We start from the raw sequence: 27,766 nt of genomic DNA on the forward strand, positions 1-27,766 counted from the left end.
GAAGCAATGCATGGCTAAAAATTTTGCAGTGGTCTCTAGGGCATGAATTTAATGGTTTTCACCAAAATTTGCAAGCAAGACATTCCCTTGAAAAGTCTTTTTTACTTACCAATAACAAGGCACGAGTTAACAAAAAACCCATGTACCTGTGGCCCTAGAAGACTTGTGGCTCTATAAGAGGAGAGGACATAAGCTGGGAGGACAAAAAAAAATAACTTTCCAAGACTAACATAAAGACTAGACAAACTACTGATCAGAATGATAGATTTTTTTGAGCTGAGAACGATCAAAATACGATGCATTACAGGAGCACATCTTCCCAACACAGGCATTGAAGGTAAGAGTCAGCAGGCCCCTAGTGTTTCCTGGTTCAGTTGTACAGGTTTATGTATTCTCTGTGACAGGTAGTTCTGGTAGGAGAGTTTGTTAAATGAAGAAGCCCCTGTTAACTGCTCTGCTGTGTCAGAGCCCCAGAGCAGAGCCTGGACCAGGCAGTGCTCCTGCCAAGGAGCTCAGAGCCCAGGGAACACCTCTCCCTGTCCTTCACACTGGCACTGAGGTCCTCAGAAGGCAGGAGCCCCCCACAGCCTGGCCTGCAATGAGATAACTCACATTTCCTCGGCCCTCCCCGACCTTCCCTCACAAGCCCTGTCCTTCATTTGCACTAAACTGTTCCCCACAGCTAATCTGACTGGGCAAAAGACAATTCTCCCCAGCTGAAGTATCTTCCCGCTCAGTAAGGACAGAAAAAGCTCTCTTCATAGACAAAACTTTGACCACATTCTTTTGAACAATAAAGAAGCGAGTTAACTTTGAGCTACATTCTGAACATGGCATCAGTTTCCTATCTCAGACTAACCACAGTCAGGAGTGAATCATACTTTACTTCTAGGTTATTTTTTAGCAGTTAACCCACCTCTGCCATGAAACAAAACATGACTGTAGAAATTATCACCCTGAGGATTCGGGGTATGTTTCAGCCCTACATCTAAACTCTGGAGCCCGAGGCATTGGAGGCAGATGCAGCACTGGCAACCCATCCATCCTTGCTATTTGCCATATCTCTGCAATTGTAACCCGGAATTTTCTGTTCTTTCCTGCCATAAAAGGTTTCTCCATAGCCCAGAAGAATAACCAAAAAAAAGAGAAAAAGAAATGCATACTCTTTTGAAGTGTTGTGCATGTCTTTCCTTCCAAGTTAAGACTTTGCTGTTCAGTCACAGAACCAGCCACGTTATATTGCTTAACCAGTATTTTATTCAAATACCTGAAGTTTCTTTTATATCCAACCTCTCCTATCCAAGTCACTTTTCGTTCTGGCTCAGCACACCTGTGAAAAGCTCAGGGCTCAGGTTATCACTTCAGAGTGAATGCACTGGTTTCTCACACCAGAAAATGCATTTCTCCAGTTAGAAAAGTCTAAACCTGAATCACAAATGAAGTTTGCTTCATCCCTACAAGCTCAGAGTCTAAAAACCTAAGACTAACAGAATTCCAAGGACCAAAACAAGCATTAGACATGATGCTCTTTCCATTCTCTCTCTTCCTTAAAAAAAAAAAAAAAAATAAAAAGAGAGAGACAAAAGCAAAAGTAGTAGCAAACTCTTGCAAGCCCAAGGCTGGACAATTCCTGCGGTAGCCCCTTAGAAACTTTGCTCCTAACGCCCGAGAGTGAGGAAAAGTGTTAAAACTACACCCAAATGCTCGCTGGAAGAGAAAGTAGCCAAGCAAACCCCAAGCACACACCTCTGTCTCTCCTGGGCGGACGGGCTGTCCCGGCTCCTGTGCGCGGAACATCGGGACCTTCATCCCCGGGACGAGAACGGGAGGAGGGACCTGCGGGGAGGGAGCGAAATCCCGCCCCGGTTTTACATGTTGAGGGCTCTCAGCTCTCTGATCACAGAGCGGCTTTACAGCCCCTGTTCAAACAGTTCGGCTCCAGGGTAACAAGTTCAAAGTGGGAGGAGGCAGAAGGGACCGGAGGGTGGTAACAATCCTGCACAGACGTTTCGTTCCCTTTCCATCTGCAGAACCTGTTCTTCAGGTTGGGAACTGAAACATCTGCCCTGTTTGAAAGCTGCACTCCGAACCTCTTCTCTCCTAACAGGTCCGCGGAGGTAAAATCATATTTTATAATGCACAGACAAGCAGCCTGTGGGAGGAAAAGTTAATCATTGCTGTGCACCGAGTTTGTTTTACATTTTGGACTTCCTTGTGGTAACGTCGGTGCAGCAACTCACTCCCCTGTCGGGTCTGTTAGAAGGAAAAGCAGAGAAGCATCCCATGGAAATTAAGTCTGCACAGAAACCACACTTTGACTGTGCTGTCAAAAATAACTAACTCCACCAAAAAGAAATAGAGTGTCATTTACCACACAACCCCCCCAAATAACAAACTTTTAAGGAGTGAAAATCTGACCTTCAGATGCCTGAACTTGTCTTCAGCTTCATAAATGGTTTCCAATCTAATAGTTAAGTGGTCATTAGCCAGGATTTCAGCTTTGGGAAAAAAAAAAGCTCTCAAGCTCTTCTTTGCTTTCTTGACCTATGAAATGAGAACACAACATTCACCCACCTCAATAAAACAGCAATAAATATGTACCCTGCCCACTTAATAAAACACCTCTCTCTCATACAGAGAAGAAATGCCTGGCACAAGGGTCGACTCCTCTAACAATGTTCACAACCTGGATCCAGCCCTAAGATAAGTCAGCAGCAAAATGAAACCCTGGTCAGGATGCACTTCTTGTTCTGCCTGTCGAAATAGCAACCAATACTTTTGTGGTGAGAAAAGTTATCGAGTGCTCTAATTTCAATCACACTCTTCCCATGTTTGGTGTTTTTCTCAACAATTGAGACACGTGAGAGGCACCGTGGAAACCACGAACACCGAAACACCTGGGAACGAACTGGAATTCCGAACAAAATTATTCAAGGATTGGTCAACTAATTTTAATTCTGTATTTTTTTTTTTAATGTTGTCGCTTAGGGTGGCAGCTTCAAGTCTCTTACTTTTGGGACGCAGCAGATCCTCAAAAGTTACCGTGGGACCGTCCCATTCCAGAGCCCCTTTCCCGCGGGGTTTTTCCTTATGCAGGCGCGCCCTCTATTGTTGCGCTACATAAAAGGCCCCAGAGCTTCCCCTTGATTCCATCGCTCCTGCAGCTGCGGAGGGAACCGTCCTACAGGAGGGAACCATCCTACGGGAGGGAACCGTCCTACAGGAGGGAACCGTCCTACAGGAGGGAACCGTCCCCAGCGCAGTTCGTGCCGCTCCCAGCGGGACTGTCCGTGTGGGCCGGGGCGTTCTGCGCCCCCCGGGAGCCCTTTGGGAGCTGCGCTTTGAGACACCGAACACCTCACACTTCCCTTGCCCTATGTTAGGTGGCCCCGGTGCCCCTTCCCCTCCCTTTCTTCTCTCCTTTCCCCTCCCCTTGCCCCTCCTTTTCCTCTCGCCCCTCCCCTTTCCCCTCCCCTTTCCCCTCCCCTTTTCCCGCCCTTTTCCCGCCCCCCTCACGCCGCCGCGGTGACGCGATATCCCTGCGCGGCGCGCGGGCGCTCCGCCCGTGCCGGGGGTGCCGCGGTGCCGCCGCCGCTGGGGCCGCGCGCCGTATCCGTCCGCGCGGGGGGGCGATGGCGGCGGCGGGCCCGGCGCGGCTGGTGCGGGGCGGGCAGAAGGACGAGCTGTACCGGGCCGGGCTGCGCAGCGGGGCCGGCACCGCGCTGCGGGGGCTGGCGGGTAATGCCCGGGGGGGCGGAGGGGGCGAGGGGGCTGGTGCCGCGCCCGGGAGCAGCGCCCGGGTCGCAGGGGTGCGGTGACAGCGGCCCCGTCCCGCAGGTGCCCGGCCCTGGCTGCAGTGGCGGCGGGAGGTGGAGCTGCTCTCCGATGTGGCCTATTTCGTGCTCACCACGCTCTCAGGTAACCTTTGCTACCAGTTTTTATCATTTCTCTGTCGTTTCTCCCAATACGTGACAGCGGCTGTGCTGGGGATCACCTGCTGAGGCTGCTCCTCGGTTCTCTTTAATGAGGGGGTCTGTTAAAACACCTTTTATTAAACGTGAAACCACTAAACTGTCCAAGCACTTTATCAGCACAAATTCATGTTCTTCTAAAAGCAAAAGCTTTTTACAAAAGGGCTGTCTGACACCGTGACAGGTACCCCGCTTTAGTCCTCCATCCGCTGCTGATACTGATGCTGCAGATGCTGATGTAACCAAAACACTTGTTAAACATGAAAAAATGCAATTATTTCTCAGAGTGCAAAGCCTGCTGAGCTGTGAGCTGAGCAGCCTGTCCCCACAGACGGATCCTGCAGTTGCCATCTCACCCTGGTCTCTGTTGCACGTTTACCCAGGGTATCAGACTCTGGGCGAGGAGTACGTGAGCATCATCCAGGTCGACCCCAGCAGGAAGAAGGTGCCTTCTCTGCTCCGCCGGGCCACCTTCATCTCCCTGCACACCGTGGTGCCCTACTGCCTGGAGAAGGCCCTGCTGCACCTGGAGCACGAGCTGCAGGAGGAGGGTGAGGAGTCCCGGAGCGCCGGGAGCGGCCCAGCACCGGCACTGCCCAGCAGGACCTTCCTGCGCAGCTGGATCCGCAGGCGGCTGGGGCAGCTCCCGGAGCAGCAGAGGAAAACAGCCTCCCAAGCTGTGTATGTCCTGAAACAATCCATCCCCCTGCTGCACCGGCTCCACCTGGCGCTGTTCTACATCCACGGCACCTTCTACCACCTCTCGAAAAGGGTCGCGGGCATCTCGTATGTGAGTGACATGGTCCTGGTCTGGTGTGTGAGGGATGTGGTGTCCACAGCCCTGCTGTGGCCTCTCCGGGGATGCCACCTGTGTAACAGGGATAGGGATTTGGCTGTGGGTGATTATAATGGGAGGGAAGTTTTTTTCATCCCTGCAGTCGAGAGGTTACAGGTAATAAATGTGAATGTTAGAAGCTGTAAGTTCTGACCCTGTGTAACTTCAGTGTGTCTGCCACAAATACACCAAAACTGAGAAGGGACTTAATAAACCTGCAGGAAATACTGAAATACAGTTCTGAACAAAAACCAGTGCACATTTATAGAGCATTTTTCTGTAAAAAGAGCTTAATTTTGTATCTTTGCAAAAAAACCCATCAGCCACTGGCCTAGAAATGCCTATAGACACAAGATTCCTCAACAATTCCCAGTGTTGGTGTGGAAAAGAGGTGTCTGACTGTTTGCTCAGTGACACAAGAAAATCAAAACAATTAAAGCTGCAGTTTTGATGGACAGACAGACAGCTGATCCTGCATAGCCAGCAGCTAAGTCCAGGCTGACTGAAGGTGATCAGACACAGCAGCTTGAGAAGCCCTACAAACATGTCAATTTTTTGGACAGAAATGGGAATCCCAAATCAAATTTATTGAAAGGGGGGGGGAATAGTTTCATAAAACCACATCTGTTTCTGTGAATCCCACAGCTGCATTTTGGAGGACTGCAGGGAGAAGATCAGAGTGTCCGGACAAGTTACAAGTTCCTTGGAATAATCTCCCTCTTCCATCTCCTGCTGACCATTGGAGTTCAGGTGTACAGCTTCAAACAGAGGCACAGGGCGAGGCAGGAGTGGAAGCTGCACCGCAACCTCGCCCACCAGAAGTGAGAGGTGGTTTTTACTTACTAGGAAAGAGGGGGGAGCAGTGGTGGGAATGGCAGAGCTGCCATGGACAGGGGGAACACGGGACTGACACTGATTTAAGTTAGAACTTGATGTTATGTTTAATTAATTAGCAAAGTTAATTCCTAGCTGTTTTAAGCATCTCTTAGTTTTCATGGTTTGGTGGTTCTGAGCAAGGTTAATACTTGAAGATGGTGGTTCCTTTAGGCTGGTGTTACCAACTATCTCTTCCAGGCAGGCTGCATCATTAACTGTGACTCTGTTCATTAGAAACACCAGCAAGGACAAGGCTCCTGGGCGCCAGTCCCGCTGCACCCTGTGCTTGGAGGAGCGGAGGCACAGCACAGCCACCCCCTGTGGGCACCTCTTCTGCTGGGAGTGCATCACTGCCTGGTGCAACACCAGGGTGAGTGCAGGGACGGGCACACACTGCTGAAATTCCACCTGAAAACACCCCTCAGCCTGGCTGCTCGAACCCCTTCCCTCACTGAGGCACCCAGAGTTACCAGGACATGTTTACTGAAACAGAACGACCAAGGTTACATTGTGAAGGTTACATGTAAACATTTATAAATAGGGGAGTTATATTTATAAATACATAAAATATATTTATAAATACATTAAATATATTTATAAATACATTTAAATAATATATAAATAAGCTGAGCAGCTTAAACTGGGCCAGCTCAGAGTGCTTTATGTGGCAAAAGCTCGTACCACAAACAGGACTGAAAAAATGGTTGGTGAATTTTGGATGCTGATTATTTTCTCAAAGTAGCTGAAGTTATATTTGGATGTCTTTAAACTTTTCAGTAGAACTATTCAGTATGTCCTGTATCTCTGTTCTGCAGGCAGAGTGCCCACTGTGCAGAGAGAAGTTCCATCCCCAGAAGCTGATCTACCTCCGGCACTACCAGCTGTGAAGGACAAACCCGGCCTGGGCCCTGACAGGGCCTCAGCTCCCACTCTGTACTTGCCACACAGCCCCAGCTGGGCCAAGGAAAGGCTTCAAGGACCTGGAAATGCCCATGGCAAGGTGGCACTTCAGTCCTGGGTTGCAAATAAAGCCCTCTCTGCCTCTAGCCTTCTGTCTCTTTGGACATGGTTCCTGACCATATAAAAATGTGTTTCTAAAAGGTGTTGTTAACACTCAGCTGTTCAGAAGGAGTCATCCCAGTTGGGAATTTTAATACTAATAAACATCCTGGTTTTCTCCCTGATTTGTCCATATTATTCAGAAGCTCCAGCAAGCCTGAAAACAGCTTCTCCAAGTCAGGGCTTTCACGTTTTTAGGCAACAAACCACATCCACGACTGGTGCTTTTATAAGGCCTGTTCTGGATCCTGTTTCCATAATTTTAAGTGTTTACATTCCTAGTTTCCACACTGCTAATAAAACAAATACATGCAAACAAACAGAAAGCAAGGGGTCAATGTGAGCTAAAACTACCTGTCATATTCCCAGGACTGCTGAATTCCAGAGCTCCACAAAGACTTCACTTGACAAAACCAGAGGAAAAGGTGCCTACATCTATTTCCCAATTAGGTGTCTGTTGAAGCTGACACTGTTCTCCATTCAGAATCTTCAAAAAGCTGATCTTTTCCTACCTTCTGCAAGTGAGTGGTCCCTGAGGAGTTGGAAAAGGCATTGCATGAAGGTAAGTTGAGGGTAACCATTACTGAAAAGGAGCCATAAATGCTGTTAGATCAATAGATGTATATAAAGATAGAGAACAAGTAAAGGGGAACACTGTCTTTTAATAAATTTTGGAATTAAAAAGTCACTTAATAAAACTGCAGTCGTATCACATGAAAAAGTTTACATGCAGGTCATTTATGTCTTATTTCCCCCCCCTTATAAAATGAAAATCTGTGTTAAAACCCCCACCACTGTCTGTTCTGGCCAGTTTGGGTACTTTCTGTGGGGCTGCATGAAGTCAGCTTAAATTATTCATGAAACCATTAAGTACGAAAGAAACTCCAACTAAGAACAATTAAAATATATATTTTTATAATTCCAGGTCCTCAAAGGAAATTGTGATAAGAGTTTGAACAAAGTTCTGAGTCATCACGAAAGAGCCCAATTTTAGCATCTGCTCGGAGATGGAACAGTGAAACTGGCATTGAAACCCAACACAAACGAGTTGCTTTAGAAGCTAAAGGAGTATTTTTTTCCCCTACTGCAAACCCATAATTTAGTAGATCTCTTATTCCTACCTATTGGGTTATAACTCAGTAATACCATGCATTTAGGAAACTGGCTTAAGTTCTGCAGCTATTTAAGTCTACTGAAGGTTTCTACGAGAACAGCACACGGCCCCGAAGCAGAAAACAGCCTCACGTGTGCCAGCTTACACTTTCCTCCACAGATGTGCCCAGCACTTCAGGGTGATGGTGAGCAGGAGAACTACGTAAAAACATCCAGCTCTAGGCCATGAACCTCTCCAGTGCAATGGATCTTGAAAGGAATACGTTATCCCAGATCCGTGGGATTCTCCAAAGTTTCTCCAACTTCTTCCAAAAAGAGAATAAACTCAATGCAATTTGGTTAGAATGCCAGTTTCCTCAAGAAACTGAGCTGATACTTCAGATAAAAATAGCAAGATCCTCGTAAAATGAAAATTCAACTGCTTTGTCACCACTCTGTTAATCATTTTATGAAGAAAAAAGGCATTGTTACAATGGCTCAAAATCGTTCCTTTAGTGAGCAGTAGAACTGGTCAGCAGGGTGTTGCTCCCTCTAGCTGGCAAAGGTCTTCCCCACATCCTCCTTCCCTTTGTATTTCCTCTTGCCATGTGTGAAGGGTATATATCTGTACTTTATCATGTGCTGCAAAGAGAAAACATCAAGTGTTGAGGCAAGAAACTTGGGGAATATTTAGACAAAATGTTTTATAATGCACATCGTCCCCTAGAAAGGCAGTTCTTGGTAAAGGTAATGAAATAGCTAATCCTACAGCAGTTTAAATCCAAACAGGTGCATGAGATCAGCCTCACAAATCTCAAATCTGGGTGTACCCAACAACTCATACAGTACAGTGAAGGTCACTGACTGAGGGACCACAGAGGAACTAATTCTTTACTACCCTTTAATCTTAAATTTCCCACTCAAAATTCTGAATGTCTGGGAAAAAAAAATAGCTTTTTAAAATGCCAAAAAACCATAAGTAACTTGTTTAAATGGTCAGGATGAGTTGTCTCTGTTCTGCTTCCTCTTTTCCTCACCTACTTTCTTGCACCAACTTGTCAGAACTTCCCTTTTCACCCATCAGAGATTGTACCACACCTCTTCATTAAAAATAGCCACAGTTAGGACAGGAAGTGGATGAGAACCTGCATAAAAACCTGATCTTGCATTCTAAAATCAAAACCTTTTGAAAGTGAGAGTAAAAGCTGCTCAGTGCTGCAGATGTACAGCACAAACAACTCCTGTCCAGGTGCTGGCTGCTGGAGCTGCTGCAGGACCACGAGTGTGTGCAGCACATTTCCCACCAAGGGCATGGCCAGGCTGGGACAAAGCTGCACCTCCTGCCCCCACAAAAGCTGCTCCCTGTTGCTGGGGAGTTACCTTGATTTGCCTCTTCATAGTGATGCAGAAGAGCATGATGAAGTACATCACCAGGATGGGCCAGAACACAGGCACGTTGAAAGCCTCGAAGAACGTACACGCCATGGCGACCAGGATTCCTTTGGTGGCAGAGTGCCTGGAAAACAACAGCCACAGTCAATCCTTCCAGCCCAGCTACCACTCAGTAGAGGCAGGTATTTGTGTTTTTCAAAGCCAGAGCATGGGCAGATGGATCCACTCACCAGAATTTGAATTCTGGGAGCCTTCTAATGAAAGGCCGAAATTCTTCGTTTTGCCTTGTAGGTAAGGAAGGACCATCATCTGAAAATAACAGGGAAAAAACCAAACCACAAACCCCCTCACAGTAGCTTTCCACACTAGTCAGACTCCTGATTTTTTTTTTACTTTTTATCTTAAAAAAAACCCTAAAAAAATCACAAAATGAATCCACACCCAATTTCCACTGCTACACTTAGATCCCAGTTACAGTTTAATGTAACTAAGCACTGATTCCCCAAAAGAAAATAAGGAACAGAAATGAGTGCCAGGTCACTATGGGGAGAATTTAAGTCACATAAAGCTCCTTTCAGAACACAGAAAACTAAAACAATATGGAATATGTTCAAGTCCCACGTAAGAGAGGACAAATTTTATGGTAACTCTTGATGTGAAGTTGCACAGATTTTTTCCAAGTCTAAAAAACACAACGTCCTGCTGACATTGCACATCTTTACAGACTTCATCAGCCCAAGGGGTCTGGAAGCTTGGCTAAGTTCTGAACTGTGGCAGAATGAACTGTTCATCATACCTGAGTCTTCCATTAGAGAGGGGTCTACCTTTGGCGACAGGAAAGCTATGAAGAGGTTTAGGTGGTAGATTCCCAAGGCATATGTCACAATGTACCAACCCTGCACAGGGGGAACAGCCATGGTTAAAGTCTGCATGAAAGGCATTTGCTGATACTTCTTTTTTAACAAGATTAAACAACCTGGGTTCTTTGCTTCCTTGAGAAGCTTTTCTACCTCCTCACCTTAACTGAAAGGTTTCTGGACTAGAATATTAACAACACAAAAATAAAAATATTAACAATTCTGACAATATTAACAATATTACATAAAAATATTAACAATTCTCACCTATCAAAACAAGTCTTAGAACACAAGAGGAGTGCAAATCCCTCATGTACACAAGAGCTGCTCTCTCTTCAGGTTATCCAATTTACCTTCTACCATGAGCTATAAGACACCACATGTGGTGCTAAAGTAACACCACACTTCAAAAATATTCTTAACAGGAAACACAGGCCAGGAGTGATAAGTAAGAACCCCTTGGCAGTAAGTGCAGTGCTCACCTGCAGTAAATAAACTCTAATCATGTAGATAAAGCTCAGCCCCAGCGTTACAATCCATCGCACGGCGGTGTAGGGGGTGGATTTGTCTAACCAGGACTGGTAGATCTGGGAGGAGACAAAGGGACATGTGAAATACAGGAGGCACAAGGAGCACAGTTCATTACAGGGCAGCACTGGCACAGAGAAGCCTTTGGGAAGACTATTTTGGGAAGGGCAGTAACGTGAAATATCTGTATTCTTCATGAAAAAACCGAATCACAGTTTGAAAAGTTCCATGTTTTTATGAAACCCCTAATGCTTGGGGCATTGTACAGCAATTTAATATTTCTGTATCTCATGCAAGTTACTTTCCTTAAGATGAATTTGACCTGAAATCTGAAGTCACTCCTTGTTTTTGACAACATATATTTTCACTGTGCAATGTCACACATACACCCCTTAAACATTCCAGTAAGCTGCATGTAATAATATTTATCAGTTTTTAAAGGCTTCAGAAAAAATCTGAAGATTTTAGCATTTTAACAACTCATCCAAAAAGTAATGAGCTTAAGGAGCCACAGTGAGATCTACTCCTAAAGCAGTCAGAAAAATCCTTCCCCAAACCAACCTGTCCAAGTCTTGAGAAAAACCTATAGACCACGGAGGGTTTTCCATGCACAGACTCCCCAATGCTGTCCCCTTCTGACATGGTGGCTGTGGAAACAAAACATGGGACACAGGGAACACTGAGACCCAAAATCTGAGCTCAGGAAGCTTTAAAGCACATTCTCTGAACCAGCATTTACACACAATGTTCTTTGGGCTTGCACTGTTCGAAACAAGTATTTTGAACGAAGTATTCTCAAAGAGGGGACATTTATGCAAAAATGAATTAAATTTTTCCTAAAGTAATTGTCCAAGGCAGCAAAGAACAGGGTGTTTTACAAAGGCAAGACAGGATGCAGTCCATTCTGGGAGGGAAATGCAGGAAGGAGGCTGGTTGGACATCCCCTTGCTAAGGCAGAGGCTGAGTTCCAACATCTAAATGGTGAGACATGACCTGCAGCACCTCCCTCCTGCCCCCTCAGTCTCCAAAGGCAAAGAACAAAATCAAACTAAATATACATATATTTTTTTTAAAGCTGCTTTGGATTTTAAGTGCTCAGTAAGCAGACAGTGAACAAGGAAGTTGAGGACTGCACATCAGTGCTTTCAGACTCTGCCAGAGCACCAAACCCAGCACCTTGCTCACACCAGAAAGAAGGCAACGACTTTCTCTGTCTCTTGAGCACAAAGAGCTGAGCAGCAGCAGGAAAGTTTTCTGCAGGAGCAAAACTGTGCAGTCAAAGGGCCCGAACTCCAGTAAAAACATTAACCAAGGGGGTTATTTTTCAGTCCACGCTTCTGCCACCGATTTAAGAGCTTTATTTTCCTTATCAGTTAAGGTTAACTGGGCTGTACAGCTCCCTTCGAGGTGCAGGCCAAATCAACTCGATTCTGAACAGAAACGTTTTGCCACATCACCGAAAGCAATCCCTGACACTACTTCCTGGAATCCTCATTTGTGGGTGGGACTATGTAACCCTGGGATACTGGGAGCACTTTCAGCCCTACTCAAGAGCCTCAGAGGATAATAAAGCTGTGTGGAACATAAATAAATAAATCATCTTAGATGCTGCAATACGAGTGACTGCTGCAGAAAATTTGAGACCAAGGACAATCTGGGGAGGCACAAGAACTTAAAGTTGTGGTTTTTTTTCCTGTAGACATCCGAAAACTACATCCTATGGAATCATTAGGAAGTAGAAAAAAAGGAGTCCTGCTACACCTCAAAAGCTAAGGGGTTTCATCAGGAGGCTCCAGGAGCTGAGTCCACTTTAATTCAAGCTAGAGCTGAAAAGAAAAAAAGAATCAAATAGAAACTCATACAATATACAGATTTTTCCACTACAGGCAAAAGGAAGTGATTATTCCTCTCCCCACTCTCTGCAGGGCAGAAGTTACTCAGCCTTCTCAGCTGAGCATCATTTTGTGCTTTATTCTGGTTTTCTTTTTTTTTTTAGAAGTCCTGAAGTATCAAGGACTGTAACCAAAAGATATTCAGCCTATTGACCAGAGACCAATGAAAACTCTCACATTTTCAAAATTAATTTTCCAGATACATCCAAATATAGCAAATATGGGCTCCAGGCAGACCTAAGGTGACAGTGTTGTAAATGCCACCCTGTGCAGAGCAAGTGGAAGATGAAGATGTGAGGCTCCTGAAGGCTTTCTGCTGCAGCAGGGATTTTGCTGGGTGAAAAAAATTACATGTGATTATGTATGACTGTTTCTCAAATACACAGTTCTTCCAGAGCAGCCCAAGAAACACAACCAGCTGACACTGTTCTACTGCAGAGGGGTTCTTTACAGTTAAGAACACTGGGGTTTTATTGGTTTAAGGGAATAATTAATATAACCAGTTGCAATCCCTCTTTTGTAATCATGGAATGGTTTGGGTGGGAAGGGACCTTAAAGACCATCTCATGCCATTCCACCCCTGCCAGGGGCAGGGACACCTTCCACCAGCCCAGGTGGCTCCAAGCCCCATCCAGCCTGGCCTTGGACACTTCCAGGAATGGGGCAGCCACAGCTCCTCTGGACAACCTGTACCAGGGCCTGACCACCCTCCCAGGGAAGGATTCCTTCCCAATATCCCATCTCTCCCTGCCCTCTGGCAGTTTGAAGCTGTTCCCCCGTCCTGTCCCTCCAGGCCCTTGTCCAAAGCCTCTCTCCATCTTTCTTACAGATGTAACATAAATTCACTGCTCAGCACGAGGAGCTGTGACAACCCTTCAGCACAGCCAACAATCAGAGAGTCACACATTAATACAACAAACGAGTGAAGAGGTCACTGCCAGCAAAACTGAGGCTGCTGCTAAAACTAAACCATGTTAAAGGAGTTTCCTCTGCTGAAAACACCAGGCAGGTGAAAGCAGGACCTTAATAGATGACCTTTTCACCACCATTGTTATGGTAATGTCGCTACAAACATGATCGCTGAGTGCTCAAAACCAGAACCTGGGGCAGTAAAAACATTCACTTTCTGCGCTGACACACAGACGTGCCGAATTTCCAGAGAGCTCTGATTATGAGACAGGTTTTTCTTGAAGTTAAAACACAAACGGAGGACATCGGCAGCAAACCCACACTCCTGCTCGCACAGCCTTCCTTATCTCGTAGAGGAAACACCTTCGAAGAGCAGCACACTCGAGTGATTTACTGTAACAGGGTGAATGGACAACCACGGGGCACGACTACGCTGGTGGCACAGGTTGGGTTTTTCACGCTAAAAAAAGACACTGTTTCATTTTATCCGTTCCGGCAGCAGCCGAGCAGCACCTGCGGCTCTCGGGGACTTCCCCGGCCTGGGCTGGGCTCAGCCCGGTCCAACGAGCGGGGAGCGGCTGGAGCGGGGCCGGCACAGCGGGGACACGGCCCGGGAGGCCCCGGGAGGCCCCGAGCCCGCGCAGCCCCCGCACCCCGGAGGGGCCGCTCGCCCCGGGCTCCGCCCCCCCGCCCAGGGGTGTCCCGGCCCGCAGTGCCCGCCCGCGGCCCCGCTCAGCCCCGGGCGGCCTCAGTACTCACAGGCGGCCGAGCCGGTCCTTCCTCCGCTCCCGCCCCTCCACACACCCGATATGGCGGCACCGTCGGGACGCGCTTCCGCTTCCGGGGCTGGGGCGGGACGAGCCCGAGTGCGGCCCCGCGGTTGGCCCCGGGGGCAGCGAGGCGGTCCCGGCGGGGAGGCGGGAGGGCGGTGCGGGCCGTGAGGGCGGGCGGGAGCGGGCGGGGGACAGGCGGGGCGGCACCGGCGGGGACCGAGCGCCGACCGGGCCCGCCCCGCTGCCCTGAGGGGGCGCCCGGCCACGCCCCCCGCGCCGGCGCAGCCAATGGGGAGCAGCCGCTGAGGGCGGGCGCGGGCACGCGGCCAATGGCGGGACGGCGGCGGGCGGGGGGGCGGGGCTGAGGGCGGGGTGGGGCTGGGCGGAGCTCGAACGGAGCCGATCCCGAACCGAGCCCAGCCGAATTAAGCCGAACTGAGCCGAATGGGGCCGAGCTGAACCGAGCCCAGCCGAGCTCAGCCGAACGGAGCCCGACCCGAGCGGAACCCGAACGGAGCCGAACAGAGCCGAGCCCGACCCGAGCGGGGCCGAGCGGAGCCGAACCCGACCCGAGCGGGGCCGAGCGGAGCCGCCTCACGAAATGAGGCGAAAAGGTGTTTAAGGGATTTTAAAGTTTTAAGGATTTCAGTGTGTTATTCCATGAACACGTGAACGCTTAGGAATGAAAATCAGCAGGAGAAGATGAGAAATAGTTGTTAGAGACAGAGGTGACACAAAAAGTCCCCACACGCGCTGGGTGGGTTTGTCCCGTTGCCACAGAAACACTGACAAACAAACGGGGGGGCCCCTCGAATTTATTACACTTTATCCTCATTTATTCCCCTCTCACTGCTCACGGGCTGGTCTGTGCAGTTCTGTACCTCCGCTGGGCACCACTGGGCGTCTCCCCAGCACCTCTTTTGGGGCGGAATCCGTAAATTCTTCAGGCTCAGTGGCTGCTCTGGCACTGCAGCACTTGGGACTAAAGTTTACACTCAATATGTGCTCAAAAGTGACAACAAAAAGTCCTGACACTCCTGAATGTTGATCTAATATTTGTGTTATGCAAATATAGGTATATATTTATTTATTTAGTACATATGTTAATTTTACACTTATATATAACTATATAAATATGTAGATATATCAATATATAGATAAATAATCATATACTACTATATATGCTAATAAAAATATACAAAATATATATAATATATCCATAGGTATATATAATAAATACAGATTTATCTATTTACACATATTATATATTTACACGTATGTGTATATATATATATATAATTATATATTACTTAAAAGACACCCCCTTGATGCAAGTGATCCCTCACCACATACTGCTTTCAAATTACAGGCATAACATGAAACAATAAAAATATATAAATATTTTTTTATTTCCAGGCAAAATAACAGGCTAAAGTTCCCTTTTAACCTTGTTAGATTTATTTATTTATTTATTTATTTACTTACTTACTTATTATTTAACCTGTTCCCATAGATTTATGGAAGAGCTGACCAGCTTTCTGGGGAGGATCTAAGACAAACCTGTGAGCTGCACCTTGCAGGTGAGTGATTCAGCAAATATTTCGAGCCCAGGGTATCCCAGCATTACTGCTGTGGGGTCCAGAGCAGGCTGAACCATGGCATTAATGCTGAATTTGTCCTCAGTTTTAGCTGCAGCAGTGTCAGGGCTGGAGTTTTAGATCAGTCTGGCAAGTGGCAATTTTTAGTGAGTGGATGCTGTCAGTTAATAGCACGTTGTAGTCTGGGAACCTTCAGAGGTTCAGGTCGATGAAATGTCCAGTAAACAAGCAATAATTACAGCTGTCAACAGAGGAGTCCCAATAATAACAAACAGCTCTGATTTATCTCCTGCTTAACCATAAAGCTGATTTCATATTGGGCAAAAATGTTGTGAAGAGGTGCAAGATACAAACTACAGCTGAACAGTAGGGGACACGAAACAACACAAAGTGCCTGAAAGCTGCTTTTAAAAATAAATAAATGAACAAACCCCAGTGACCTGTGGTGGCCTGTCTGGTTTTCCTGCATTTGTATGTGCACACATTTGGGAATGAAAGGGAACAATGGCACGTGAATGAAGTTTGCAGAGGCTAATGAAGCAAAACACTAATTTCTGCCATGAAAGGGTTTCCTCTCTGTGATGTCTCCTCACCTCCCAGGAAGCAGATGCCGTGTTCCCCCCTGTCCCTGGCTGTGTTCTGGCTGTGTTTGCTGCTCCCCCTCCCCAGAGGGAGCCCTGCTGTGGGATGCACCTGTTAACAGGTTCAGTTCTGGTGCAAATCATTTAAATTCTGGAATTTTGGTTACTCTGAATTATGCTGGATGCGAGTGGAAAATATGAAATCTGAAGATACAATAAGTCTGGATCATGATTATACTTGCAATACAATGATGTATATTTTTATGTTATAAAAATATAAATAATGCTGTTGCTGATATAAGGGCTTTGAATGAGTCTCCCCATTAGTAAGTGTTGAGCTCTATTTTAATTGCTTGTGGAGGGCACCACTAAATTCTGTTTAGTAAGAGACTACCCTGAGTACAGCTGCATGTGAATTTCTGTAGTTAATTTACTACTGTTTGGTTGTTTTCTTAGAATTAGTTGTTTCAGATGAATAAATCTGTAACATCTCAGGTTTTTCAAACACAAAGTGATTCATGCCAACCTGTTTTCATAGGCTGCTGCAGAAATGAATTAATATGATAATGTGACTCTGTGAAATTACTACTGTTCACGTACTAAATGTTCTTATTTATTACCCATAACATTTAATTGTAGTTTAAATAAATTCCATATAAACACATTTACTGCGGAGTTTAGAAACAATCCACAATTACACTGTGCAGTTACAGGAACAAATTCCCTGTCACTGATTCCTAGGAGAGGAGGAATTCTGGGGTTGATACTGAGCTGCTGAAAAACAGCTTTGCCTTCATCAGTTCCTGTTTGTCATGAACTTTTCATAGAATCTGAAATGGTTTGGGTGGGAAGGGACCTTAAAGCTCATCCAGTCCCAGTCCCTGCTGTGGGCAGGGACACCTTCCACTGTCCCAGGTTGCTCCAAGCCCCTTCCAACCTGGCCTTGGACACTCCCAGAGATGGGACATCCCTTTCTGTTTTGTCTCTCTCAGTAACTTGCAGTGGCTCTGTGTCTGTGGCATCCCGTGCCTGGGAATCACAGAAAACACAGCACCTTGCTAAAACACGAGGATTTTGGTGTGTTAAAGGCAGAATTTCCAGTTCTCGTTGAAAATCAAACCCCAAGACAAACAAAACCCCCCTGAGCATAACTCAGCCCATCACTGGGAGCCTGGGGGCTCTCCCCTTTGCCCTGTTCCTGCTCCCCCTGGGCACGGGTGGCTCTTTTCCTGGAGGCCCCGGTGTCGCTGCGGGTGTTCACGCCTTTGTCTCTGCAGAAATGTGTGATGGGGAGATAGTGCTTGTGTGGACGTCAGCATTTCCAACCCTTGCATGTGTTGCATTGCTAAGCAACTTTTAGCAACACTTCTCCCGCGTCCTTATGCCATCTGGAAAAGAGGATTAGACAAGGAAATGTGCCAGGGAGAGACAAAGGCACATGTAAGAAAGAGGTGGCTTAATTACTTGGGAGGATGAGTGACATTAATAGCAGGCAATCAGCAGAGGTGATTGAAAGCAGGCACAGTGCTTCCCAGGTAGTGAGAAGGAACCTCTGGGAAAGGTGGCATCTTTTATACCCCCTGGCCTTTCCCCTCCCTGCAGGGAGCTGAACCCCAGTGCTGATGCCCAGTGAAGGCCCCTGTGATTTCATGGATAGTTTAGACAGAGCTCCAGTGACACTGAGTCTCTTCTAGACCCTCTCCCAGTTGTTTTGTACACCCTGGATAACTGGCTGCCTGCTGCTTGAAGGTCCCTTCCACTGAGGCAGAGGAGGTTGTGGAATGCCAGTGGAGTGTGGAGCTTGTGCACATGAGTTCCCAACAGCCCTGCTCCCCTGGGATAACTGCTGGGGATGGTTTGAGGGGATGGAAGGGATAGACTGGAGCACGTGGTGTCAGAAGGGTATTCTGTCTTTGGTGTCATCTTCCAGCACACCTGTAACTGCTAAAGGTGCAAACAGAATTTTGACTAAATCCATCTGGAGCTTCAGCTGGGTTCACACACATTAGAGAATTATAGGAGCACTTTTTTGGTACCTCTGCTGTTACCACACAAAAAGCCAAATATCCAACTTAGTAGAAGAATGACCACTTCAGATTTGAAATATTCCCCTTCTCTGGTTCCTTGTGCACTCTACCATTGGAAGAATGTTGCCTGACAGCTGAGCAGGATTTAGTACCACATAAAACCAGCCAGGTTTGTTACTGAGTTGTTTTACTTCCCATACCTGGACTTTTGACTGCACTTTGCCCACTGTCTGATTATTTCTGTGCCAGTTGTGACTCTGAACCCTCCCAGTGATATGGAACAGCCCACACGAAGGTTCAGTGCCAGCTCTGTGCTGCAGGGTGGTTTTTACACATACTTTGGAACAGGGCTGGGGACCACAATGTGCAATCCTACACTTGCTCCTCCCCACTGGAATGAAACCTGTGCTCCTGCCGTGCCCTCTGCTGCCTGACCCTCTGTCAGTCCATGGCAGTGGAATGGGGGCTGTCAACTAATCACCTGAAGGTCGTGTTGGGTGGCAAAGGGGGCCCTGGAGACACTGCACCTTCCTCATGACATCACACTGGGTTGCAGTTACGTGGGCAAGGTTAATGTTGCTGGAGACTTTAATTGGCTCATTCCTAAGATTCCCTGGTATTTGGCTCTGCTGCCTTAGGAGTCTTTAAACTTTTCTGCAAAGGGAATACCTTGGGTGAAATGCAGACTGGATTTAAATAACCAAGGCTTTTTTGAATTGAATTTGGTACACTATTTCACTTTTCACAACCTTTAAAAGCAAAATAATGTGTGATTCTGTATGTGACAAAGCAGTTATTCATTCTTGCCATGTAATTTAATGCGATGTTCTATATGAACTGAAGGGCTTCACATAATAGTATCCCACAGTAACAAACCTTGGGCAAGAAATGTTTGATTCTCCTCCCTTTCCCCTTTCGAGGAGTGCCACATAATCCTTGGTTGTTGTGTGGTCTCCTATTCAACTTTTCACAAAAATGTTGGAAGGGTATTTATAAAAAGCCTTGAGGACCACCCACTATGCTATTGAAATTTGGCTGAAATAATCCCTTCTTTATAATTTAGCTGTGGTGTTGTCGAAATTTCAGTTCCATGTGGGTTTGTGTTTAAAGGGGCAGTGGGGAAATGACGTCCTGGATGGACAGGGAGCCGTGGCCAATTGTTGTGCTGACACCTGTGATGGGCTGGGGCTCAAAGGCTGGCTCAGACCTTCATTGTGCCCTCCAGTTATTAACAGGACTTGGACATAATGCCTTGGTTGTCCCTCTTGTGATGAATATGATCTGACTGTAGTGTTCAGCATCCTCTGAGTTCTCAGCTCTCCCAGAACAGCTCCCTCTCTGGAGCAGGAGGGACAGAGACCTTTCCTGGAGTGAGGGAGCTGCTCGTTCAAAGGAAATGCAGAGCTACAGTGAGGTGTCCAGTCTTCTTGCAATGGATTTTTATTCCTGTGATGAGAGAGTGGGGTTTTTTGGGTTTAATAATGTGGATTTTTAATTTTAAACTGAAAGCATTTTGGAATTAAGAAGTTGGAAGGACAGGAAAAGAAGAGGCTGTGAGTGTGTGTGCACGGCCTGTGTGTGTATGAGAGTCATCCCAGGCAGTGGAAATTCTGTCACTGCACACAGTAAAGAATTGCTCAGCAGGTTCTAGTTTGGTAAGCACAGAGCAGGAATGAATCCCATCCCACTGCAGAGCCATGGACTCCCCAGCTGCAGGGAGAGCCTGTCTAATCCAATTGACTCCTGTGTGAGGGGACTGCTGGCACAGCACACGCGGTTCCAACCCGAGCACAGCTGGTCAAGAGGGGCTCACAAGTACATTTTTGGATTGCCTCACTCAGATATGAATGTATCACCTCAAAGGAAATGATCCAAAAAACTGGAAATCCAGCCTGTGTGCGTGTACTCTTGGTGTCAGGCAGCAAAACATATGGAATGGAACTCAGAAGGACAGATCTGTGCAGCAGCACAGCCCATCTAAAGAATATTTGCCCTTCAGAATCTCTACTGTGGGATGTTAACACTCCCAAAATTAAATATTTAATAACAGAAATCAGAGGAATATAATGCACCTGATTGATTTATTTCTACCTTTAATACTAGACATGCTTGTGATTCTAGGTCACATTTTCTGAACCCAGAATAAAAATGTTTGGTTTCAGAAGCATTTCCTGTAAAGGAATAACTTTTTGTAGGTTTCAGAAGTCTCACAGTAAAATGCTTCTTTAATCCAGCCAAAGTTGATAGTAATCAAAATTCATAGCAATGTTCAAACCCTCTGGAATGTGGGGATGGTCTGTTCCATGATTAGTTAGCAGATGTTAACTTTAACAGGCCCCTTTTTCTGGCACTGTGAGCTGAACAATAAGGAATTGAATAGGTCTTGAAGAAATCGCTACACAATCATGGGAGTATTCTCTTCAGATTACTATAAGGATATATTTGAAGAGAGGAAATTTGTTCCTCTCCTGTTCATTGGGTACTTAGAAGACTTAATTTTCCCTTTTCTTGGCAGTGCAATCATTTACATTCTGCACTAAGAAAGCATGATATTCCTGTTTATTGCAAAAACTTAATTGTTTTTTAAATCTTTTTAAAATGCCTTTTTGAGGTTATTCACAGGACTTCACTTTAAACATCTAGATAAGCATTGCAGGCAGAATGATAGCTTGGCTTTGGGGAAGGAAGTGCCTTCATTAAAGGGAGTGAATTTATCTTCTTCCCATCCCTCTGGAAAGACAGGTTTGCTTTGCCACTGCCCAGGAGTGAGGACTGGGGGAAAGGAGTGCAGGAAGCAATCCCATGGAGGGCCCCACAGCAGGGCAGGGGATGTTCCCAGGGGGAACTGCTGCCCATGGAAAGCCCAGGCGGGAGCAGGGGCTCCCCTCGGGAGCTGTGGGTTGTGGGGGAGCTTTGCTGGAGAGGGGAACACCTGAGGAGGGAGCAGCACCAGGGAGGGGATGTCCTGGACCCACCACAACCCCATCCCTCAGCCCCTGACCCCTCAACGGGGAGGGACAGGAGCTGGGAGTGCAGAGATGAGGTTTTATACCCAGAAACTTGACCTGAGTTTGGGATGTTGTGCCACAGTAACAGTGAGAGGTAATTCAGAGGTAGTTGGGACATACCCACTATTTGTTTGTTGCTCTGTTGGTGATCAGCTGTGAATAAACATGGTGTGGAAATCGGGGCTGGCATCAGAAACCACCCAATCCCATCCAGGTCTGCAACCAACCCTGATTCCTTGGAAGAGCCAGCAGAAAGCTCTGCTTTGAACTGCTGGGCTCGAGCAGTGGGGCAGAGACAACTTCATTCTGTTTGCCTTGAGTAACCTGTGTGTAGAACAACCCAAACCAGGCCTCACAAATTACAGCAAATGTGCAAGTGTTACTCCCTAAAAACAGTGGCAAATACCTTTTTGAGATGCTGGGGAGTTTTTGTGATCAAATATAATTTTATAATACAATATTCAGCCTTCAAAGAGTGCAAGCTGTTCACTGCCCTCCCTTGCCCCATCTGGTGGCTCCTGACGATTCAAGGAGGGTACAGCAAGTTCTGTCTACAAAAATTAGGATCATAAAAATCATCCTTCTAAATACTAATTTGTAATCCTAAATTAATAATTGGTTTCTGAAGTATTGAAGTCTCTGGAAGCTGCTGACTGTGTTAGTACTTCTAAGAAGCCAAGAACCTTTAAATCTCACTGAAACTTGTTTCAAAAATCTCACCCAGCATTTGGTTTCTCTCTATATTTTTATAGCAACATTGTTCTTTTTTTCCTTGTCAAGGATAATAGCTGATGTCAGAATTGTAAATACTCCACAATAATTATTTGAAGTGCAGAACCAGATGAAATAGACCCTACAGTGAAATATTTCTTTGAAGCTGTGAAACTTGATTCTTTGTTTATTAGGAAAGTCACTGCTTTAACTTTGTACAGCATTTCAAAAGACTTGGAAAACACAAGGAGTAATTTAAATGAATTCTAAACCCCCATTTGTCAACTCCATCTCCAGTCTGACACAATCTAATTGACTTAAGTTGTTGGAGAGGTAGTTTTCAATATGATGCTTCGTGTATGTTTTCTGCTGGATTCCCAGCTGTAAATTCAATATACTGAGCACCTAACGGGGTCATGGTGATTTCTTCCTTACATTTGGACTTAACTGAGATTTCAAACCTATCAGCACAAACAAACAAAATTGTCAGAACTCCTTTCTCTGCCTGGCTCTGGGTGTATAATCTGTCTTTTGATATGTGTTGCATCTGGAAGCCGGGAACCGAAATCTCCTGTTTCTGTCATTAGCAATTCTGGATCTGCAGTGGCTGATTTGCCATTCCCAGAGGGAGACAGAGCCAGGATCCGGATCTGACACCCAGTGTAGAGCAGGAGATGCTTGGAGCAGCCAGCATGGGGAGTAAAGATAATGGATTAGTTGGCTGCTCAGCTTTTTAGTTAACTGAGACAGGAAAAAATATCTTTGCACAGCAGTAAAATAACTCAGGAATATAGGAAACAACCTTTGTATTACAAACAGGCAGCTTCTTAGTGATTTTTTTTTCAGCAAAGTGCTGAATTTCCCATAAAAAATACAAACAAAATAATTTTAGGACATTTATTCTATTTTATAAGAGAAATTTTTCCCTCCTGGGGTTTCTTTTCAGTTATTTTCATCAAGCAAAGCATAGTGGTGTGCAGTAAGATCAAAAGAGTTTAAGTTAATAATTTCTACAGTCTTAATTCTTTTACCAAGAATGAAATAGGGACTAAAATTTGAATCTGGAGCCCAGACTTTATACCCTTCACTGATGATCAGAAACGCTGCTGGTACTTCACAAACTTCCAGTAACAACTTTGACACGTGAGACTGGTCCCAGAAATAAGGCAGCTCCAGGATCTCAAACTGTGGGAGTGCTGGTTTCAGGGAAAATTGGGAATATTCAGGCACATAGGCTTTTATGTCCCCACAAAACCATTTCCCCATTTTCCAAAGGATTCAAGCCAATGGTGGGGGCAGAAATGTTTCTTTTTTTCCTGATTTAATGTTCTGTCTGATTTGTCACTGCTGGTGGTTGAGCAGCTGCCTTGACCTGGGAAGTCCTTTGGTGCTGGAGTGACAAGTTCCAGCAATGCCACTCTGAGCAGGGAGAAGCTGAGTGTCAAACCCCCATTTTCCCTCCAGAAACACCTGATTTGCCTTGTTCTGTGAAGATTCTAAAGGTTTGGCTTCTGTTCACTCCTGTTGTGAGATTGGGAACACGGGAATTCACAGTCTCTGTGTCCATAACACACGTTCTCTTGATGCCCTGACTGCAGCAAGAGCTTTAAGAAAAAAACCCAGAATACTCCTGGCCATGTAATAAAATGAGAAGAGCTGGTGACTTGGATGTGAAGTTCCAAATTTGATGCTCCTGAGGAAGCTTTTGGTGGCTGGGGCTGCAGAGGTGACTGTCCCACCTGTGACTGTGGGAAATCAGGGAAAAACAAGGGGTTGCTGTTTCCAATCCCAGTGCAAATCCTGTCTGTGACTCATGAGTTTAATCAATTAGAAGCAAAATATCTTGTGACTCTCTGGATGGGGCACCATATGTTGCAACAGAAAAAGAGCACTTCAGGAGGAGGCATTTTGGTGTTTTTGGAAAGATGACATTGCAGAGAAAATGTAGAAACTGTGGTTTGCTTTAAATATTAGCACTTTTTTGTTAAGGCATTAATTATTCTCCAAGACCTTTTAGAAAAGGTATTAAGGACTGCCTAAAGTAGGATTAGCTGGGCTCAGGGCAGCAGTTTCCCCTCTGATGGAAGCAGTGCGTGCCTGGGGGGGAACGTTCTCCTCCATGTTCCTGATGTTATTACGAGATATCCCAGTGCAATAAAGAAAACAATTCCTGGGCACTGATAGCAGTGACATAATGTTGCTGCTGGTCCAGATCTCTGTAATGCTTCTGGTTTCCATTTGCTCTGTATCATCACATTTCTGCTGCATCAGCTGAAATATTTTTCATATTTCTGGACTGAGGAACGTTATTGTCCAACAGGTCTTAAATTGAGGGGAATTTACAGGACTCAGGAACAAGCTTTCAATTGAAACCAGGGCTGGGAGCGCACGGAGCTGGGGGATGAGGCCAACTCAAACTTCTCCCTGGGTCCCTGTGCAGAAGGCTGGAGCTGTAAAAAGTTCGGGGTTTGGCTCCTCTTGTTTTTAGGTCCAAGTGCTTGGCCTTCAGTGTCCCACCATCTAATTCCAAATGATCACTATTTGGTGCTTTTTCATCCTTCACCTGCTGACTCCACCAAGTTTCACTAAAAATTCATCTCATTGAGGTCCTTCTGCCAGGGTTCATTCCCAGGGAACGGATTCCCTCCTCTCACAGTTGTGAGGATCCCAACATCAGTTATATGCTGTAATATCAGTGTTTATAACTGATAACACTGGACCTGAGTGGGGAACCAAACCCACTGAGGGGATGCAGCAGCTGCTCCTTTTAGTTGGTCATTGAAGCAGAAGGACCAACAGCTCAGACAGACCCACCTTAAAATGACTGGCTGAGCAGGACACGAGGCACACCAGCTGCATTTCCCAGAGTGGAGCTCATGGAATTGTAGGCAGTTTGTTTGACAAAAAAGGGAACAAAAAAGGGCTGCTCTTCACATCATCGTGTCGTAGCTCTGAGCTAACAGAAAGTTGACTGGACCCATAAATTTAGGCACATAATCAGTGTTTTAATGGATTAAAACCGTGTGCCTGGGTGAAAATGTCCTGTTTTCTCCCCGCTATTCCTTCATCCAAGAAGCCCTTTTTAGACTATTTGACAAAAGTGGATGTGTAATTGAATTCAGGAACAGCATCAGATGACACACAGGCTGTCATATGTTAGTCAAAAAAAAAAGAAAAATAGTTACCATAACAACTGACTCACCACTTGTGTTTCCAAGAGGGAGAACATCTTAAAGGAGAATGCCACAGGTCAGTCCCGTGCGTGTTTGTGCTGTCAGGGGATGGGCAGGAACATTGTTTTCATGGTGCCAGGAATGATGGGGGGGGTGTTCTTACTCAACTAAGGATTTGGTACCAGAAATAAGATTGTGCTTCTTAGATGATCATGTCCATAACTGGAAGCAACAGCAAATAAGTATATTTAAAAACAAAATGAAAAGTCCCGAGTACTGGATTTTCCAAACATATTGGGGACCACTCTTTTTTTTCTGTTAGAATTACTGCTTTTACTTTTCTTTGGTTCATTGCTGAGGACCTGAACCTGCTCATGGCTGAAGTGTAGGAGTTTTACCTTTGACATCTGCGTTTCCCTGATCAAGCCTTAACATGATTTATTTTGTATTTTGTGTCAGCCCCTCTGAGCCAACTTCAAAGCCACTTCCCCAGACGTGTTTCCTGCGTCTCCACTGAAGCCCTTGGTGCTAAAACTCTTGACATCATCACTAGAAGTAGCCTGAGGATCATCAGAGTCTTCTTTGAAGACTTGGTAGTAATTTCCACTACAGACAAATATTCTGCTGAAAAAAAGGTTTTGCCTCTGCCCCCTCTGTCCTACGGGCAGTGATAAATAAAGAATTGCTGCAAAATCAGATTACTTTTAATCTGACATTTCATATGTTCTGCTGGGTGAGGGCAAAGGGAATCACAGAGTCGTTGAGGTTGGAAAAGACCTCAATGAGTGATTAACCCTCTGTCTGTGCAGAGAGTTTATTCTCTCTTCTACCTGCTCTTCTGAAATCCTTAATATGATGATCCTGTGACTGAGGGGTCAGTGCCCCAGATGTGTGTGTGAACGTGGATAAATGTGCTGGGGCTGTTTGGTGTAAAACACCCGAGTTCCTCCAGCTGGGATCCCCCCCCTCAGACACCTGGTACCCACTGGGAGCCCCACAGAGCTGGGGGTAAAAAGCAGCAATTCTGACCAGCCCCTGGCAGCCCTGGGTTGCAATAATGGCCACATAATTTGTGACATTATTAGAGTTCAGCACAGTCCAGGAACTCCTGGCTGATTTTGACCTCTCTAAATATGTCCCTCTCTGAATCATGCAATAAAACAATTGGAGAGTTTGAGTCTGCCCATGTAACAGGACCACTGTGAGCCCTGATAGGTGTGAGGTTCCTTTTGGTGCTGAGCTTAAGAAAATTTTAAAGAAAAAGAAGTATAGAATGCTTTCTTTTGGGTCTTTGGGTTGTTTTGTTTCAGACTTTCAGACTGGCTGTTTAGCATTTTGCTCAAAGAAAAGCCCAGCTCACACACATGGAAGATTGCCAGGGACTCTAATCCCTATTTTGGTTAAATTACAGTACCCAGATTTCGGTAACAAAGCGCATTGATTTTATATTCAAAAAGATTTTTATATTTAGTCTGTTAACCTTTTGTAATTCCCACCCACAGCTCTGCACTGGGGAACATTTTGATGCTAATTGTTGTCAGTGGGGAATCTGCCCCGGCCCCTTGGGAATGTCAGTGCAGTGAATGCAGTGCAGGGGCTGGAATTGCAGCTCTGGAATTGTCTCTGGGCAGCAGGGATGGCTCAGACAATTCCCTTCAAACTGCACTGGAGAACACTTAAAAACATAAATCTGGTAACCAAAGATAACCTGACATCACATCTGCAATAAAGAAAAGAGGTGGGAGAATTCTTCCCCTCATTTCCAAGGGGGTTTTCCAGACTCAGTTTAAATCACTCCTCGCTGGGCAGATTCTGATTCAAGAGTTACTGTGCAGTTTTGAGAAGTCCCTTTGGGTTTGGGTGTTTGTGGGAATTCTTGTCTGGTAGGCCCTGGAAGTTGTTTGGTGGAACATCCCAACCCAGTGGGTACGACTGGAGGGAAAAGGAGGGTTTGTGCTCCCAGCCCAGGTCCTGTGGGTGACACTGGACACGTCATTTCCTTCAGCCCTGCTGTCCTCAGGATGGGACAACAGCACTGCTTGGCCTTCCAACAACTCCAACCAGGCTGTCCTGGGATCTCAGTGGGCACATGGGTGTGTTTGCAATCCATAGGAAAACTCAACATCCTGCACTTTGCTGGAATCTTCGTTACACTCTTTGTAAGATCTACGTGGGGCAGAGTTATGATTATGCAACAGCAGTTTGTTTGGAATACACAATATGCTAAAGTACTGCCTGGGAAAATATTTTAAATACAGAGCAGTCATTACATTTATTAAATGATTATAATTTTAGTGGGTTTGATGAACCCTCCCCCTGAGTGAAGTCTTTGTTTCCACAGAATGCTTTAATATGGATGAGAGTCATTCTCACAAGAAAAATCTTTGGTGAACTGAAGTTACTATACAGAGGAAAAAGGGAAATTTAGGGTCAAAAATAGAAGATTCTTATAATCTTCACAGTAAGATAATTTTTTTTTTAATC

The 27,766-nt window shown here is 45.8% G+C and overlaps 3 protein-coding genes and 1 long non-coding RNA gene across 10 annotated transcripts in view; 2 read left to right on the forward strand and 2 right to left on the reverse strand.

Moving 5' to 3' along the window:
• The window catches only part of PLCH2 (phospholipase C eta 2), a 71,495-nt gene extending 68,237 nt beyond the window's left edge, over nucleotides 1-3,258 (reverse strand). Inside the window, exons 1-3 of the mRNA XM_064634361.1 lie at nucleotides 3,012-3,258; nucleotides 2,419-2,544; nucleotides 1,747-2,253 (exon numbers count right to left, since the gene is read on the reverse strand). The gene's annotated coding sequence lies outside the window, so the exon portion shown is untranslated. The remainder of the gene's footprint in view (nucleotides 1-1,746; nucleotides 2,254-2,418; nucleotides 2,545-3,011) is intronic.
• A 103-nt stretch (nucleotides 3,259-3,361) lies between these two features.
• PEX10 (peroxisomal biogenesis factor 10) lies at nucleotides 3,362-6,866 on the forward strand. 2 transcript variants are annotated; one of them, XM_064679000.1, is made up of 6 exons: nucleotides 3,362-3,383; nucleotides 3,838-3,918; nucleotides 4,355-4,761; nucleotides 5,452-5,627; nucleotides 5,917-6,052; nucleotides 6,498-6,866. In XM_064679000.1, exons 1-6 carry the CDS (start codon nucleotides 3,377-3,379, stop codon nucleotides 6,567-6,569), a joined length of 879 nt encoding a protein of 292 aa, XP_064535070.1. In that variant the 5' UTR covers nucleotides 3,362-3,376; the 3' UTR covers nucleotides 6,570-6,866. The 2 variants fall into 2 exon arrangements, with proteins under 2 accessions (XP_064535070.1, XP_064535069.1); XM_064678999.1 differs by lacking the exon at nucleotides 3,362-3,383 and adding an exon at nucleotides 3,567-3,738.
• Nucleotides 6,867-7,383: 517 nt separating this feature from the next.
• Nucleotides 7,384-14,306, reverse strand: RER1 (retention in endoplasmic reticulum sorting receptor 1). Its single transcript, XM_064679004.1, has 7 exons — nucleotides 14,171-14,306; nucleotides 11,172-11,257; nucleotides 10,565-10,669; nucleotides 10,022-10,121; nucleotides 9,456-9,534; nucleotides 9,214-9,349; nucleotides 7,384-8,475 (listed from the first exon to the last, which is right to left on the reverse strand). Exons 2-7 carry the CDS (start codon nucleotides 11,250-11,252, stop codon nucleotides 8,386-8,388), a joined length of 591 nt encoding a protein of 196 aa, XP_064535074.1. The 5' UTR covers nucleotides 11,253-11,257; nucleotides 14,171-14,306; the 3' UTR covers nucleotides 7,384-8,385.
• A 134-nt stretch (nucleotides 14,307-14,440) lies between these two features.
• The window catches only part of LOC135401826 (uncharacterized), a 101,174-nt gene continuing 87,848 nt past the window's right edge, over nucleotides 14,441-27,766 (forward strand). For 3 of the 6 annotated variants that reach the window (XR_010424921.1, XR_010424923.1, XR_010424926.1), the window contains exons 1-2: nucleotides 14,441-14,798; nucleotides 15,698-15,764. This is a non-coding gene — a long non-coding RNA (uncharacterized LOC135401826). Of the gene's footprint in view, nucleotides 15,260-15,697; nucleotides 15,765-27,766 lie in introns of all 6 variants that reach the window. The other 3 variants (XR_010424924.1, XR_010424922.1, XR_010424925.1) reach the window with 3 other exon arrangements.

Source organism: Pseudopipra pipra, chromosome 22 (assembly GCF_036250125.1).
Source record: "Pseudopipra pipra isolate bDixPip1 chromosome 22, bDixPip1.hap1, whole genome shotgun sequence".
NCBI classification, from domain to species: Eukaryota; Metazoa; Chordata; class Aves; order Passeriformes; family Pipridae; genus Pseudopipra; species Pseudopipra pipra.

Excerpts from the sequence above, each read along its gene's own strand:
- PEX10 (XM_064678999.1), top strand. The coding sequence starts at position 3,633 with ATGGCGGCGGCGGGCCCGGCGCGGCTGGTGCGGGGCGGGCAGAAGGAC. Across the intron at positions 3,739-3,837 it reads CGCGCTGCGGGGGCTGGCGG|GTGCCCGGCCCTGGCTGCAG; the intron begins GTAATGCCCGGG and ends CCCGTCCCGCAG. Across the intron at positions 5,628-5,916 it reads CGCAACCTCGCCCACCAGAA|AAACACCAGCAAGGACAAGG; the intron begins GTGAGAGGTGGT and ends TCTGTTCATTAG.
- RER1 (XM_064679004.1), bottom strand. The coding sequence starts at position 11,252 with ATGTCAGAAGGGGACAGCATTGGGGAGTCTGTGCATGGAAAACCCTCC. Across the intron at positions 9,535-10,021 it reads CTCTCTAATGGAAGACTCAG|ATGATGGTCCTTCCTTACCT; the intron begins GTATGATGAACA and ends TGTTATTTTCAG. Across the intron at positions 9,350-9,455 it reads CTCCCAGAATTCAAATTCTG|GCACTCTGCCACCAAAGGAA; the intron begins GTGAGTGGATCC and ends GTTGTTTTCCAG.